This window comes from Hemiscyllium ocellatum, chromosome 45 (assembly GCF_020745735.1).
Source record: "Hemiscyllium ocellatum isolate sHemOce1 chromosome 45, sHemOce1.pat.X.cur, whole genome shotgun sequence".
Lineage (NCBI taxonomy): Eukaryota > Metazoa > Chordata > Chondrichthyes > Orectolobiformes > Hemiscylliidae > Hemiscyllium > Hemiscyllium ocellatum.
Window position 1 is genome coordinate 1,536,708 of NC_083445.1, and position 16,747 is coordinate 1,553,454.

A 16,747-nucleotide genomic window follows, 5' to 3' on the forward strand; every position below is an offset into this window, starting at 1 on the left:
GGTTAATGGGGAGAGGTTACTGTGTGGGTGGGGTTAATGGGGAGAGGTTACTGTGTGGGTGGGGTTAATGGGGAGAGGTTACTGTGGGGGTGGGAGGGGTTAATGGGGAGAGGTTACTGTGTGGGTGGGGTTAATGGGGAGAGGTTACTGTGAGGGTGGGAGGGGTTAATGGGGGGAGGTTACTGTGTGGGTGGGGTTAATGGGGAGAGGTTACTGTGGGGGTGGGAGGGGTTAATGGGGAGAGGTTACTGTGTGGGTGGGGTTAATGGGGAGAGGTTACTGTGGGGGTGGGAGGGGTTAATGGGGAGAGGTTACTGTGTGGGTGGGGTTAATGGGGAGGGGTTGCTGTGGGGGTGGGAGGGGTTAATGGGGGGAGGTTACTGTGGGGGTGGGGTTAATGGGGAGAGGTTACTGTGGGGGTGGGAGGGGTTAATGGGGGGAGGTTGCTGTGTGGGTGGGGAGGGTTAATGGGGGGAGGTTACTGTGGGGGTGGGAGGGGTTAATGGGGGGAGGTTACTGTGGGGGTGGGAGGGGTTAATGGGGGGAGGTTGCTGTGTGGGTGGGGAGGGTTAATGGGGGGAGGTTACTGTGGGGGTGGGGGGGGTTAATGGGGGGAGGTTAATGGGGGTGGTGGGGTTAATGAGCTGTCAGTCAGGAACATCTCTGGCTCTGGCGGGTATTGAAGGTTAATGCAGCAGCAGGTGAAGGGTCAGGGGTGAGCGGGAGGTCATTGCGCGTGCCCAGTACCATGCTGCGCGTGCCCAGTGCCATGCTGCGCGTGCCCAGTGCCATGCTGCGCGCGGCCTTCCCGCTCATCCGGGCCTCCAGCCCCGAGCTGCTCGAGCGGCTGTCAGGCGGCGGCGGGCTCGAGCTCCGGCCGCGGTTTATCAGCGGCCCCGAGGAGGACGCTCTCCTCCGGGACATCGAGCCCGGTCTTCGCCGCAGGCACTACCAGAGGGATCACTGGGACCAGGTCTGGGACACTCCGGGGCCTGAGGGACAGGCCCCACCGGCACCGCCTCAGCACTGACCCTCGGGCAGTGCAGCACTCCCTCAGCACTGACCCTCCGACAGTGCGGCACTCCCTCAGCACTGACCCTCCGACAGTGCGGCACTCCCTCAGCACTGACCCTCGGACAGTGCCCACTCCCTCAGCACTGACCCTCCGACAGTGCGGCACTCCCTCAGCACTGACCCTCCGACAGTGCGGCACTCCCTCAGCACTGACCCTCCGACAGTGCCCACTCCCTCAACACTGACCCTCGGACAGTGCCCACTCCCTCAGCACTGACCCTCGGACAGTGCGGCGCTCCCTCAACACTGACCCTCCGACAGTGCAGCACTCCCTCAGCACTGACCCTCCGACAGTGCCCACTCCCTCAGCACTGACCCTCGGGCAGTGCCCACTCCCTCAGCACTGACCCTCGGGCAGTGCCCACTCCCTCAGCACTGACCCTCGGGCAGTGCCCACTCCCTCAGCACTGACCCTCGGGCAGTGCCCACTCCCTCAGCACTGACCCTCGGGCAGTGCCCACTCCCTCAGCACTGACCCTCGGGCAGTGCCCACTCCCTCAGCACTGACCCTCGGGCAGTGCCCACTCCCTCAGCACTGACCCTTGGGCAGTGCCCACTCCCTCAGCACTGACCCTCCGACAGTGCCCACTCCCTCAGCACTGACCCTCTGACAGTGCCCACTCCCTCAGCACTGACCCTCGGGCAGTGCCCACTCCCTCAGCACTGACCCTCGGACAGTGCCCACTCCCTCAGCACTGACCCTCGGGCAGTGCCGCACTCCCTCAGCACTGACCCTCGGGCAGTGCCCACTCCCTCAGCACTGACCCTCGGGCAGTGCCCACTCCCTCAGCACTGACCCTCGGGCAGTGCCCACTCCCTCAGCACTGACCCTCGGGCAGTGTGCACTTGTCTCAATCACCTTACATACGGACTGGGTTTGTGGGTTGTCTTTACACTCTGTCGAATGTGGAGACTCCAGATGCTGCAGAGTCAGAGTTGGAAAGTGTGTGGAAGCTAGAAAAGCACAGTGGGTCAGGTAGCATCTGAGGGCCAGCAGCCCTTCAGCCTGTTAGCTAAGCAGGGTGTGACGTTGAATTGTTCTTGATTTTAATGGATTTTTTTTATCGCTGTTGGCTATCAGGCAATCCATGGATATCGTGAGATTGAGAAATCACATTGGAGCGAACAGAGCGAATCTGTCTTGCAACGACTGCGAGATGTTGCGTTTCCCCCAGGGGTCCCCCAACTCTCGATGGTACATGTGCTTGACCTTGAGAAAACTGGATTCATCAAAGCTCATGTGGACAGTGTGAAGGTTAGTAACAGAGGCAACTGTTAATGTTGGTGCATTACTAAGTGAAATCATAGTTTGTGTTGGGTTCCCTGTCTGCAGTTTTCTACTTATTAAGTATTTAACCATTTCTCACTTCAATGTCACAGTACCTGTTTCTGTCACCCTTACAGTCAACTGCAGATCATCAGAAGTGTCTGCCTAAAATTTATTCCCTCAAGTCGCCTCTCTGTTTTTTCCATACTCACTAAATCTATTTTTTTTCCAAATACTTAGCCCACCTTCCACCTGAATATCGCCGACAATACAGTAGCAGAAACCAGTTTTGAACATGTCTATCAAATCTTCCACACAGATCCCTGAAATTTCCCTGGTCAATGGAAAAAAAATCCTAGCTTCTCTCCCATCATTTATATCATGCTCCGTAAAGGCCTTAACATCCTTCCTGAACTGCAGTTTCCAGAATTAGCAACAATAGTCCAGTTGAAGCCTAACTAGTCTTTTTAAAGAAAGAAGGTTTCTTTATGATTTCCTTGCTTGTAGTTATTGCTCCACCCCCATTCTGTCTTTCCTACATAAATAACCTCAGAGTTGTACATATTCATTGGAATCCTCCCTCTATCTGTCCATGTCATCATATGCCTCTATTGTTCTGAAGTCTGCTAAACAGTCCCTTTCATCCCATTTTCTTCTGTTTTCTGAACAAGTCCGTTGTAACTCTAAGCAATTCCTGCAGTGATTTTTTTTGGTGTTGAGACGAGAGGCCTCCAGTAATCACAATAATCTTTTCTATTAGTTATAACTCAGTTGGAGAGTTTTTCTTGATTCTCATTGATGTGGGCGGCACGGTGGCACAGTGGTTAGCACTGCTGCCTCACAGCGCCTGTAGACCCGGGTTCAATTCCCGACTCAGGCGACTGACTGTGTGGAGTTTGCATGTTCTCCCCGTGTCTGCGTGGGTTTCCTCCGGGTGCTCCGGTTTCCTCCCACAGTCACAAAGATGTGCGGGTCAGGTGAATTGGCCATGCTAAATTGCCCATAGTGTTAGGTAAGGGGTAAATGTAGGGGTATGGGTGGGTTGCGCTTCGGCGGGTCGGTGTGGACTTGTTGGGCCGAAGGGCCTGTTTCCACACTGTAAGTCTAATCTAATCTAATTTCAGCTTTTCATTTTAGAAATAAAAATGAAATTTTAACATTTTTTTGTGGTTCCCAATAATATTACCATTTGTTGAGTTATCTTTAAACTTTAAATGAGAACTGTTCTTTTCTTTCATTGTGTTTGCCTTTTTTCCATTTTTCATGCACTCTACTTTAAATTTTGCCTACTTTTAGTGTTTGCTAATAGATGTAGTTCAATGTTTTATTTTCACCTGTGTTTTTGTCATCCAGGGAGCTCTGGCTTTGGATATCTTTTTTCTCTTAATGGTAATGTGTTTATCTCCATCCCAAAGCCTAACCTACCATTTAGTTTCTCTTTTACACTCTGTGCTTCTGTTAAAATGTCATGTGGAATCCTTGATTTTAGGACAGTTAACAGTCTTTTAAACTTATCCTGGCCACTTTAAAGTTGCACAGACACCCCTACCTCTCTGAGTAATAGATCTATACAGCATAACAGACCCCTTTGTCTAACTTGCCCACGCCAACCAGATATCTTAAATTAATCTAATTCCATTTGCTAGCATTTGGCCCATATCCTTCTAAACTCTTCCTATTCATATACTCACCCAGATGCCTTTTAAATATTGTAGTTGGACCAGCCACCATCATTTCCCTGGGCAGCTCATTCCATATACACACTACCCTCTGGGTGAAACTTTTGCCCCTCAGGCCCCTTTTAAATTTTTCCCTTCTCACCTTCGAACCATGCCCACTAGTTTTGCACTCCCTTACCCCTCGGAAAAAGACCTTGCCTGTTCACCCTATCCTCGCCCCTCATGACTCTGTAAAATCTGTAAGGTCACCCCTTGGCCTCCATCCCAGGAAAAACAGCTCCAGCTTTGTTAACTCTTCTCACTCTTCCAACTAAACTGTATCTATTTTGTATATGTCCCCATCATTGAATTTTGAATTTGTCACATGTTCTAATAAGTAAATTTGAAATAGCTGAGTAAGATGGTCCCAAAAGCAGACTGCGTAATTTGTCTGTCCATGGTCTGGGTAAGGGGAGGGTGGGAGCAGGACAGTCTGACTTATGCAGTTACCTCTCTCTTGTTCATGTAGTTCTGTGGAGATACAATTGCTGGTTTATGCCTGTTGTCAGGATGTGTGATGCGCTTATTGAGTGAAGACAGTGATGTGGATCAAGTGGATTTACTGCTACAGCGACATACTGCCTACATTCTGAGGTGAGATTACAAAGAATCACAGGCTCTCATTGGAAGGCAACTTGCCTTAGTGTATCTTTACTCAATCGTCACTGCTTTGATTCACTCAGTGGATTTGGGGATGACCTATCTTATCTCCTCTTTGCTCTTTTCAGGGTAACCTAACAGATTGAGCTTGCCTCAGTACCCTGGGAGGGGGGAGGACTCTGAGCTCTCTTGCCCAGGAGTGTAAATATCAACTGTAACAGTCTGTCACTACTCTTTCCATCTTCCTTCATTAGTATTGTGTGTATGTTTCAGGGGAGAGGCCCGTTACCGATTCAGCCACCAAATCCTGCCAGATGAACAGTCACTTTTTGGAGGAGAGAAGGTGCCTCGTGAACGGAGAATTTCAATCATTTGTAGGAACCTGCCCAATGAACCAGGATCAGGGCCAGACTGATTCCCCCCCCTCACCCCGGGCTTTGTCGCAAGAGAAGGTATTTGGTACTCTGCACTGATTTAATCTCGCATAAATGAAGCAGGCTTCCATTTGTGCATCTTGAGGTTCTTTTCGGCTATATTCTCTCTCTCTCTTTCTCAATCACATACTGTAATCAGGGCTTTGTGACTTCATTTCACTTTTTATTTGAACATTAGATAAATCGAAGCATTTGCAACAGCAGAATCTTTAAAATAAATAAATAATTTAGCTACATAAATATTTCTGGTTGCACAAACCGTCGCCAAGAATTAATCCCAACATCACCTTGTCATCACTATTAGTCAAATAGAAATCTTTTCATTCAGACTCAAAACTGCTTTAAGTATAAATGCACACATCACTGTTATAACATGTTGAACACCTGGAATCAGCAAAAGACTAATTTTTAAGAGCCAGAATTTTTGCCCCACACACCCAGAATGCCCTACTTTACAATTTTGCAAAGTCTAAATGTTGGGATAAATATAACCAGACATGAAACTTTTAGTGACAGTAGACCACAAGCTGATGAAGCTGGTGAAGCTATCACCTTACCTGGCTGGTATTTCTTTGCCAAAGGCAGCACTGGTCACCCTCACAGCACTGAGATATTAGTATGTAACAGCTAGAAAGGAGGCAAAACTCAGGGAGTGTGAATGAGGTGAGGATTTAGACAGATCGCAGGGAGAAATAAACAGCATAAGCAAATGATGGAGAGGGAGAGTAGCGTAGAAGGAGAAAAAGAAGGCTGTTAAGGTGCTGCGATAAGCCCAGGTTCAAGTTCAAGAGGTGTGTCATAACATTTCTGAACAGGTTGATTAAAATATCTAGAAGAAGTGTCAATAAGAGGAGCTTCACTGTCCAAAGCACTTACAAGTCTCTAAAATATTCTTCCATCCTTCCCTACTTGTTCTCCACAAAACCAAAACTTTCACTTGCCTGAGCTCAGCTTTGAAGTCTTGCCCAATTCATTGATACCATGTAGACTGCATGTTGTTACAACTCTCCCCATTTCTCTCTTTCTCTTTCCCTCTCCCTCTCTCCTGTCCTTCCCCCATCATAACCCCCCTCTGCTGCCAAGCAAGCTATGGATTTTCCCTCTGTTTCAGTCTAGGTTGTGCTGGGATTTTTGTCTCTTTGCCCCACCCCTGCCCCATGCTCAAATGATTACCCAATGCAGCTGCACTCAGAGGCTGAGAGCTTTTCCACTGTGTGCCAGTGATTGTTAATGTCCAGAAAGGTGACGTCCTTGAACTGAGTGGGGCGACAGCACGGGTCACTGACAATTTTCTCCTGAGATGTGCTGAGGAGGCCAGTTTTCCTTAGCAGCAGCGAAAGGGTCAGGTCATGGTTGGTCCTGGCCAGGGGGCAGCTTCCACTGCAGTACTTGAAGAGGACGATTTCATCTGACTGGTAACCGAGCCCCAGATCCTGAACACGCAACTGGATGGCGCGAAGTCTGCAGTTCCTGTCCTCCCACTCCTCGCCTTTCCTCATCACTGACATTTTCCGTTTTCTCCTCGCTCTTCCTGGGTTTGACTGAGGTTCGAGTGGGGAGTCTGATGTGGGTAGTGGCGAAATTGTGAATTCTCCATCTGAGCTTGTGATGGGTGTTCTTGGGAGGTCAGGCCTTCTTCCTGAGGGAAGAAATGTCATTTAAAATTCCTTTCAACAAATGTAGGAAATGGTTAGATTTGGGAGCAGCAGTTGTGTCATCAGTTCTGAAAATACAAACGTCCTCCCTTCCCCCAACACCTTCACCAAGAGAAACTGCAAAGAACTAGACTGGCCAGCAGCTGGGATCTCTGCTGTGGCCATCCCTTCCTCATGGGGCCAGACCATGGGCATTTCTTGATTGTACCATAGACACTGCACATGTAGAGGGTGAAACCTGACTTCGACCCTCCATAGCCCCAGGCATTAAGGCCCTGTGTGAAAAAACAAGCTCACTGCCCTCCAAACTAAAGCTGATTTGGATTTTACTCATTAATCTCTCAGTGTGGGGGGGGGGGGGTCAAGTATTTTATAGGTTCACTAACTCCATTCATAGTCACTGCTGCAGATGCAGGCAAGTGGGCTGAATGAAGTTAATCGGTCAGAGTGAGAGAGGTATTCTCCCTCCTTTTTCACTTACCTGGCAGATGCTGAGGTGGATCATTGGTGCCCAGAGGTTGTTCCACTGACAGATCAACATGAAAAATGATCAAAATTGCCACCAGCACAGGGAATGTCATGATTCAATTGAGCGTTTGGAAATTCTCTTGCCTCCCAAAAAAATACTGGGGCGACTGAGGGACTGCTGGATTGTTCACTCCAAATTCTTGATCGAATTTTAATTTCGGTGGTTCTTCGTTCGCTGTTGCAGGATGTTTGTGATGGAATGGGTGAATTGGAGTATTTAAAGCAAATCTGTATCCTCTCACTGACATATTTCATACGACATTCCTGGCATGACTAGCCAGTGAGCTGCCCGGTATCAGCTGGTCCAAATACCTCAGAGTATTGCAGAAACGATGTAGAGTGTGAGCAAAACTCAGCCGACCTCCCTGCTAATGATTTATCAGGTGCATTGGAGCTGTACCTGCAGGGACCAGAAGCGACAATCCCACAGGGCAATACTACCCCACCAATCGTCAGTTGGGGGTTGAGGTGGGGTATGGAGTTGGTGACTGTGGCTCCATGCTCTCTCTATCTCTTTCTCCTGTCTGGGCTATTCCTAAACTTTACTACACAGTGGCTGTGGGAAAACACTTGTTTTTGAAATAACATTGTGTATTTATGTGTCATTTCTAGCGTCTTCATCCTATAATCCAAACTAATCTCATCAGCACTGATAGTGTTCACTGTGCCAGACTTATCAAAGATACTGCAGCAAGACTGTGGCGAGACCTGGACAGTATCCAGGTTTGGGCTGACAAGTAGCACGTAACATTTACACCACACAAGTGTGAAACAATGACGATCTCCAGTAAGGGAGAACCTGACCATCATCTCTCGATATTTAATTGCATTTAATTGCTGAATCCCTCACTCCCAACATTCAGAAACTGAATTGGACTAGCCAAACAAATACTGCGATAAGAGTAGGTCAGAGGCTAGGAATCTTACAGCGAGTAACTCGCCTCCTCAGTTTCCAAAGCCAGTCCACCATTGACAAAGCACCAGTCAGGAGAGTGATGGAACACTTGCTTGACTGACTGCAGCTCCAAAAATACTCAAGCTCAGTATTGTCCAGGACAAAGCAGCCTGATTGCTCCTGGATGTGGTATCAGTTGTTGAGTCTGTCCACCACAAGAATAGTAGCAGCAGTGTATACCATATATTAAGATGCACTGCAGAAATTCATCAAGGCTCCCTAAGCAGTCCCTTCCAAATATGTGTCTGCTACTCTCCAGAAGGACAAGGGCAGCAAATATATGGGAACATTTCCATCTAGTTCTCTCCAAGCTACACTCCTGATTTGGAAAATACATCACCATTCCTTCACTGACATTAGGTCAAAATCCTAAATCCCTCCCCCCCCCCCCCAACAGTTTTGTGGGTCTAACACATGGATTGCAGCCCAGCAATTTGGAATAGGTAACAAATGTTGGCATAGGCAGTGACAGCCAGTTCCTCATAGAATATCAAAAATATCACAATACCACTCTGTCTCAGAGTATTTTGAAGTCTTTCACAGATGGTGAACGGACTGGGATAGACTGTTGGATAATGGAAATGTTTTGTGACCATCCTCCTTCAGCTCTGGATTGTATTAGGGTCACTTTCTCACAACTGGAGACCAGGGAATCAATGAATGTCAGCAAGCTTTTGAATCCCTGGTAGCATTATCAAAAACCCCCATCACAGGTCAGGGAGGTGGTGGGGGCAGCTATGCTGCCTGATCCAGGAAATCAGTGTCAGGTCAGGACTGGATTGAACCTGGGAGAATATTAGTCTTAGAACAAGCACATGTGAGATCAGGTAGACAGATACATGGGAGGGGACAGCAGACACCACAGAGGCAGGGGAGACACTTAGCAGCAGGCGAGGTGGCACAGACAGCTTTGGCAGGCTCAGTCAGAGACATTTCTCCAATGTACATCTTTCACGCAATGTGTGTTTGATATCTGCCACATTTAAATGTTTTGTTAAATTTTCTTGGTGTATTCCTGCAGACTGTCCTTGTAAATCCTGCAGTGAGCTTTCTCTGCTTAATCCCCACACAAATCATTGTTCCTGGGTCAGAAAGAAAGTTTCCACCTGTGAGGTGACCTCACCCCCACTCAGAACAGATGCAAAGCAGGTACTGTCTGCCAGAGACATCTCGGAGAGGCCACTGTGGGGCTTTTGAGGCCACAGAGCAGCTCCCATCTCAGCTCCACAGTTTGTGGCAGGATAGATTTGTCCCCAGGGGCTGGGAGAAGTATTGTATTGGTATTGTCTATTACCCAAACACAAATCATAGATAAGGAATATGGGCATCCAGTGGGAGTCGCACATCAACAGATGCAAGTATGTCACAGAGTATCCCAGACGGACCAGAATCAGTGGAGAAGGCCAGCACCAGATACCTCAAATCAGGATCCTCCTATCAACCTCTGGGACCGTAGCCTCGGCTGTGCAGCGAGAGGAAGGGAATCATGACAAGAGAATTAAAACCCAGTGACACACAGCTCCTCAGCCACATCTTAAAATGACTTGGAACATTCCTTCTGTCAGGATACTTTCAATGGAATTTTAACTGAAGGAGCAGGATTTCTCAGCTCATAGCACATTCTTTCCACAGACCAGCGAGCAGTCATTACCCAAGAGTCAATTAACCATCAGATCATTCTCCGCACTGAAACAATCACTATCCAATCTGACTCAATAACTAACATGATGGACTCTCCAGTCACACCTGCTGTAAAGATTTGCCTTGTATACCCAGCTTTGACTAAACTGCGAGGAACCAGCGATAGTTAAATTCTCCTTTTCCAGAGATACAGATCAGACAGACATATTCGTACACGGACATATGAACAGACCATTCAAAGAGATATACACACACAAACATACTGAAGCTTGAATCACATTGAGTCTGTGTATTCCAGTGCTAGATTTTCTGATAAAGTTCAAGAATGGAAACATCGTTCAGTGACACATTTCTGTTTGCCTCGATCACTGGAAAGGGACAAGCTGCTGTAGGACTTTGATTTCACAAGCTGGATCTTAGGTAATTCCCACTTAGAGACGAGATGCCACCTCCCTGTCAGTAAAGACAATCTATCTCTTCAGAGTGACAGGAGTCAGCGAGTAGCACAGTGCCACTCAATCCCCCTGTTCACACAGCAAGCCAATTAGCTCGTTCCAAACCCATCTCTTTTATCCATTTCCTGAAATGTTTGTTCCCATGAAGTCTCTATCCAATTTTGTTTTGAAATTTACCCTGGAATCCACGACATATCAAGTAGCACTTGCCAAATTCTCATCACTTGCTACAAAGATGTTCTCTCATCACCTCTGGTTCTTTTACCCTCTGGTCATTGAGAGGTGACGAAGGAAATCATTTCCCTTGGTTTACTTTAAACACTTCATAATTTTGGAAAAACTCCATCAAATTTCCCCTTTTCCAAGCTCTCCATGTAACCAAAGTCCCTCATTCACAAGACACTCTAAGGAACCTCCCTGGCACAGCCCTCCTAAATCACAGTCCCTGGAGTTAAACACTATGTGGCAGTTAAGCCTGGGCAAGTGTTTTACATATGGATGGTCAAAATGACAATGATTCACCCTCACTTTCACACAATTCACAAGAAATAATAACCAACAGTGTTCATTCTCAGTGTAAATGGAGCTGGGACTGCAGTCTCTCACACTTGACAGTGACCTGCCATTTAATCAGAAGCTTCAAAGACTAACACCCAATACATAGGGCTGTCTTAGGAAGGGTGACAAAGAGATGGGTTTTAAACAGAATTTTAAAGCAACACATGGTCAAGAGGCACTTTCAGTGTTTTGAGTCAGTAACAGAGTGAGAAAATCAGGCTATTCAAGAAACCAGGAGAGAGGGAAGTTACAGAGATCGGAAAGTATGGAGGGGCTGGAGGAGGTTACAGAGATAGGCAGGGGTGTAGGGACTGGAGCAAGTTATAGAGATAGGATGAGGTGTAGGGGGTTGGGGAGGTTACAGAGATAGGGAGGGGAGTTAGGGGCTGGAGGAGGGGAGAGAATGGGAAGGTTGTAGAGGCTGGAAGATGTGACAGAAAGGGAGACATGTAGGGGTCTGGAGGAGGTTACCCAGATAGGGAGGGGCTGGGGGTAGTGACAGAGGGGTAGCAGTGTGCCACGTGGTTTGTGGACTCTGCTGTTCAATATAGTCACACACCACTTTTCCAGGCCCCCTGCTACCCTGGGGGTGTCTGATAGAATGGTCATAACAGATGGGGCAATTAAACAAACTGAGGATGGAGAGAGGGTAAACAGGGATGGCCAGAGGATAATACCAAGGAAGAGATAATCACCAGCTTGATTCTCACACACCCACATGTCTGTGCAATCACGTAACCATGTGTGTACTCTTACTTTTGAAAAGCCATACTCTTGCCTCATTTGTTCCTAACCATTGAATCCTTTCAAATTTGTGAAGGGCAATATTAGCACTGTTGCGTCACAGGTTTGATACCATCCACCGTGTGTGTGGAGTTTGCACATTGTCCCTGTGTCTGCATGGGTTTCCTCCTTGTCCTCAGGATTCCTCCCACGGTCCAAAGATATGCAGGTTAGGGTGGATTGGCCCTGGTAACTGTGAGGTTATGGTGATAGTACAGGAGGCTTAGTCTGGGTGTGATGTTCTTCAGGTAGTCAGTGCAGACTCAATGGGCCAAATGATCTCTTTCCGCACTGTAGGAATCCTTTGATTCTTTTTTTACATTCCTTTCTGGGCTAAGTTTTATTGAAGGGATGAACTCAGATTTCTCCAGTTTCCTCATTTCCCCTCCCCCCACCTTGTCTCAGTCAAATCCCTCGACCTCAGCACCGCCCTCCTAACCTGCAATCTTCTTCCTGACCTCTCCGTCCCCACCCCACTCCGGCCTATCACCCTCACCTTGACCTCCTTCCACTTATCACATCTCCATCGCCCCTCCCCCAAGTCCCTCCTCCCTACCTTTTATCTTAGCCTGCTGGACACACTTTCCTCATTCCTGATGAAGGGCTCATGCCCGAAACGTCGAATTTCCTGTTCCTTGGATGCTGCCTGACCTGCTGCGCTTTTCCAGCAACACATTTTCAGCTAAGTTTTACTGAAATAAAGAGGCAATCAATTGTTTATTTTTCACCCCTTCTTCCCATCCCAATTTTATTATTATTAATTTTTATAGTAAAATAAATTTCCCCTCAATTATTGAACAACATTAGACTTCAAGTGAGTAATCAATATCATCCTCACTCCAATCACAACCAGGAAAATCTCCGCCAACCCACAAAAATGCAGGAAAACTGAGAGGAATGGAAGGAATTCTGATTATAGCCAAATTGGAAAATACCGAATCTATAAATACTGGAACCTCCATAAATCAGGTGAAGGACGAACATATTTTGCTGAGTTCTGTGGTCAGTTGTGGCAGAATCTGAGCACAGGATGACCGTGTGTGTTCAATCCTCAGCTTCACAAAACCTGTCTACAGACTGTTGTCTACACCAAGAACCTGATTGATGAGGCTCCTCCAGTGTGTGTTCCAGCAAAGAGGCAGCACCTGATCCACAAGCTGCAAATATCCAGAAAACAGCAACGGGGTAGAGGCAGTTAAACACTGCAGGCAGGAGGATCCGTGACAGCAAAAATCATTCTAAACCAATGAAGGTACCCGTAGTCTGGTCAGTCATTGCAGCAGAGGTGTCATGTGAAGCAATGACCTCTGTGTAACACAGCGATGGGGCACAGACTATTCCCAGGTCTGATTGACAGCAGGCAGAGACTCCCAGACACAGACATTCCAGGTGCTGTCACACACCTGGTGATGTATGGACTGAAGAAGTAGAAACAGACCTTGAAGGAGCAGACAGAAACCAGGAAACTAACTAGTATGGTAGAGACAGGAAACTAAATCAAAAACTCAGATTCTCAGTGGGGTAGAGCTTTGCTAGGCATGAACTCGCTGTAGTACAGACACCCACACATAGGAACCTCTCACTGGGGGGATAGAGCCCTCCCCTACATACACTGACTGTCTCTGGGGTACACTCGCCCACACACACTGACTCTCACTAGAGTACAGCTCAGCTCCCACACACACCGACTATCACTGGGATACAATCCCACACACACCGACTCTCACTGGGGTACAATCACATACTGTTTCTCGCTGGGTACAATCCAACACACACTGACTCTCACTGGGGTACAATCCCACACATAATGACTCTCATTGTGGTACAGCTCCCACACACACTGACCCTCACTGGGGTACACTCCCACACACACTGACTCTCACTGGGGTACAGTCCCCACACACTGACTCTCACTGGGGTACAGCTCCCACACACACTGACCCTCACTGGGGTACAGCTCCCACACACACTGACTCTCACTGGGGTACAGCTCCCACACACACTGACCCTCACTGGGGTACAAGGTCCCATACACTGATTCTCAGTGGGGTACAGCTCCCCCACACACTGACCCTCACTGGGGTACAGCTCCCCCACACACTGACCCTCACTGGGGTACAAGGTCCCATACACTGATTCTCAGTGGGGTATATAGACCCCACACACGCATTGACTCTCACTTGGTTATGGGCCCCATAGACACACTGACTCTCACCGGGGTACAAGATCCCACATACGCGCTGACTCTCACTGGGGTACAAACCCCATACACACTGACTCTTACTCTGATACAATCCCTCATGCAATGTAATATTAAATGTAATAACCTGTCAATGTCTCCCCCCACTGCTCCCTGTCCCTTGAGTGTCAGATGAGGCTTTGTCTGCAGTGTGGTCTGTTGTTGGGTGCAAGTTATAATGTGGGGCTGGAAGAACAGTGTCTGTAATGGACTGGACAGACAGGAAATGTCTAATAAGGAAATCTGTTGATGATGTGCTGATGGCCTTACAGTATTGCTCCGAGTTTGCCAAAGAGCAGGCAGCTGGAATGTTTCAGCTATCAGAGGATTAGCTTGGATTAGAAGCTGACACACAGTGACTGTGATGAACAGTATTGACGATTGATGAGTCTGTGCCCTGGTGGTTTGCTTTTTGAAAACTTTTTCTAGTTGGATTCCTGAATAACGGCGATGTTTACATTTGCAATTGTTTGCAGCACCCTAAGCAATGATGATGGGATTGTTTGGCAAACAGTTACATTAAAACCTGCTCGCTCATAAACTCAGCTATGCATGGGGTCTGCACCCCAGTGAGAATTAGGATGTGTGTGGAGTCAGTGTGTGGGGGAATGTACCCCACTGAGAGTCAGTGTGTGTGGGAGCTGTATCCCAGTGAGGGTCAGTGTGTGTGGGAGCTGTACCCCAGTGAGGGTCAGTGTGTGTGGGAGTGTACCCCAGAGAGAGTCAGCGTGTGTGGGATTGTACCCCAGTGAGAGTCAGTGTGTGTGGGAGCTGTACCCCAGAGAGAATCAATGTGTGTGGGAGCTGTCCCCCAGTGAGAGTCAGTGTGTATGTGGGAGTGTACCCCAGAGAGAGTCAGTGTGTATGTGGGAGTGTACCCCAGAGAGAGTCAGTGTGTGTGGGAGTGTACCCCAGTGAGGGTCAGTGTGTGTGGGACTGTACCCCAGTGAGAGTCAGTGTGTGTGGGAGCTGTACCCCAGTGTGTGTGGGGGCTGTACCCCAGTGTGAGTCAGTGTGTGTGTGACTGTACCCCAGTGAGGGTCAGTGTGTGTGGGAGTGTACCCCAGTGAGGGTCAGTGTGTGTGGGAGTGTACCCCAGTGAGAGTCAGTGTGTGTGGGAGCTGTACCCCAGTGTGAGTCAGTGTGTGTGGGAGCTGTACCCCAGTGAGGGTCAGTGTGTGTGGGAGCTGTACCCCAGTGAGAGTCAGTGTGTGTGGGAGCTGTACCCCAGTGAGGGTCAGTGTGTGTGGGAGTGTACCCCAGTGAGAGTCAGTGTGTGTGAACATGTGCTTGTCTGTACCCCAATAAGAGTGATGTGCGCCCCCTCAATTTCATGTGGGATAGCTGTTCCAGGAGTAAAGGAAATGAAAAGGTATTTTGTTTCGACAGATAACAATGTGAAGCTTCTGGATATTTTTGTTTTTCCAGAAAGGAATTGCTTCCCAGTGTGATAACATGCAGCCAGGAAGCCGCCAGTGCTTTGAAATGTACCAGATGCTCACATCACGACAGCTGGAATGTAATATCGGCAAAGGAATAAAATTGGAAAAGAATGACAAGTTTTGTCCAGTCCAAACCCATCAACCCTCAAATAAATCTATTGGAAAAATCTTCCGTTGGATTTTTACAATGTATGGACTGCAGTGAGGATGATTAACATCTCTCACCATGTACAGGCAACCAAGTGTGAAACCAGTCACAGCTCTTAGAGCAGGAGTCCATTAGCCGCCTATTCAGGTGACCCAGAGTCTCAGGAATGCTTTGAACACAAACAGTCACTAACGGGAAGCAAGCCTCTGGTATTAAGATGGTATCTCAAACATTTCAAGAAACTCACTTGTCAACACTCCTACTCATGTTGAGACTTCACAGCACAAAGTCGTCTTCTGGCACACACCCCTGCCCCACATACCAAATACGTCGTCCTATTCAAAAAGTCAACATAAAAACGATTATAAAAGGAAGACCTTGTGTCTGGTTTTCCCTCTGATGAAGATTAATTGTGGTTAATTTAATTACTCCTAGTTTAGGATGTTGGATGCTGCGGGCTAGTACCAAACCAGACATATCAGCCCAAAATCGAGGCTGACCACAGCACTGTGGGAGTGCTAAACTGGAAGCATCTTTCACCAATGTTATTAAAGAGATACAGTATTATCTATTCCAGTGAAGATCTCACAGCTCACTTTGCATAACAGTAGGAACCTCTCCCTATTCATCCATCAACCAAATCTAGTAATATACTTGCCCATAATCAATTATTTATTTCTTCACTGTTTGTGGTATCCTTTAGTTTAGCTGTGTATATGCACAGTAACTGTGGGCCTGCGATTCACTGCCTGAGACAGCTGCACACTTACAAGTGCGGGCAGGCACACTGACCGGCAGCTCGATCCCACAGATCTGTTCACAGATACTGTTCCCTGCCAACAAGGCGCATGTCTATTAATCGCTCTCTTAGATCACAACAGTCTGAATGGCACAGAAGTCACAAAGGCTCGATTCTTCAACTCCCAGAAACAGTCTGCAGGGCTCTGGCAAAACAGATAGCAACAAGGAATCTTTTCCAATCCATGTCCCTTGTTCTTCATGTTTGCCACTTCATTTTCTTTCAAACGATATGATGGACAGTAACACAGTCTTGGCTCTATTCTCAGAGACCTGTTTGAACACTAGGATGTATTCAAAACCTGCCAAACACAAAACTGAGTGAACCCCAACTTGTTTCCTCTTTATGCAAATTGTCCTTGTATTTTGAATGGCCAATTAGGAAAAACGGCTTAACTATCCCACTGTAAATAACGTTCTAGGTCCTTTTTCCTTTTGGCTGGTCACCCCCA

At 47.7% G+C, this 16,747-nt stretch overlaps 2 protein-coding genes across 2 annotated transcripts in view; one reads left to right on the forward strand and one right to left on the reverse strand.

The window, feature by feature from the left end:
• Window positions 1-748: 748 nt before the first annotated feature.
• alkbh7 (alkB homolog 7) lies at window positions 749-15,516 on the forward strand. Its single transcript, XM_060854938.1, has 5 exons — window positions 749-973; window positions 2,156-2,329; window positions 4,529-4,653; window positions 4,933-5,111; window positions 15,336-15,516. Exons 1-4 carry the CDS (start codon window positions 749-751, stop codon window positions 5,072-5,074), a joined length of 666 nt encoding a protein of 221 aa, XP_060710921.1. The 3' UTR covers window positions 5,075-5,111; window positions 15,336-15,516.
• Window positions 6,606-16,747, reverse strand: part of gtf2f1 (general transcription factor IIF, polypeptide 1) — a 32,907-nt gene continuing 22,765 nt past the window's right edge. The window contains exon 15 of the mRNA XM_060855237.1: window positions 6,606-6,732. The gene's annotated coding sequence lies outside the window, so the exon portion shown is untranslated. The remainder of the gene's footprint in view (window positions 6,733-16,747) is intronic.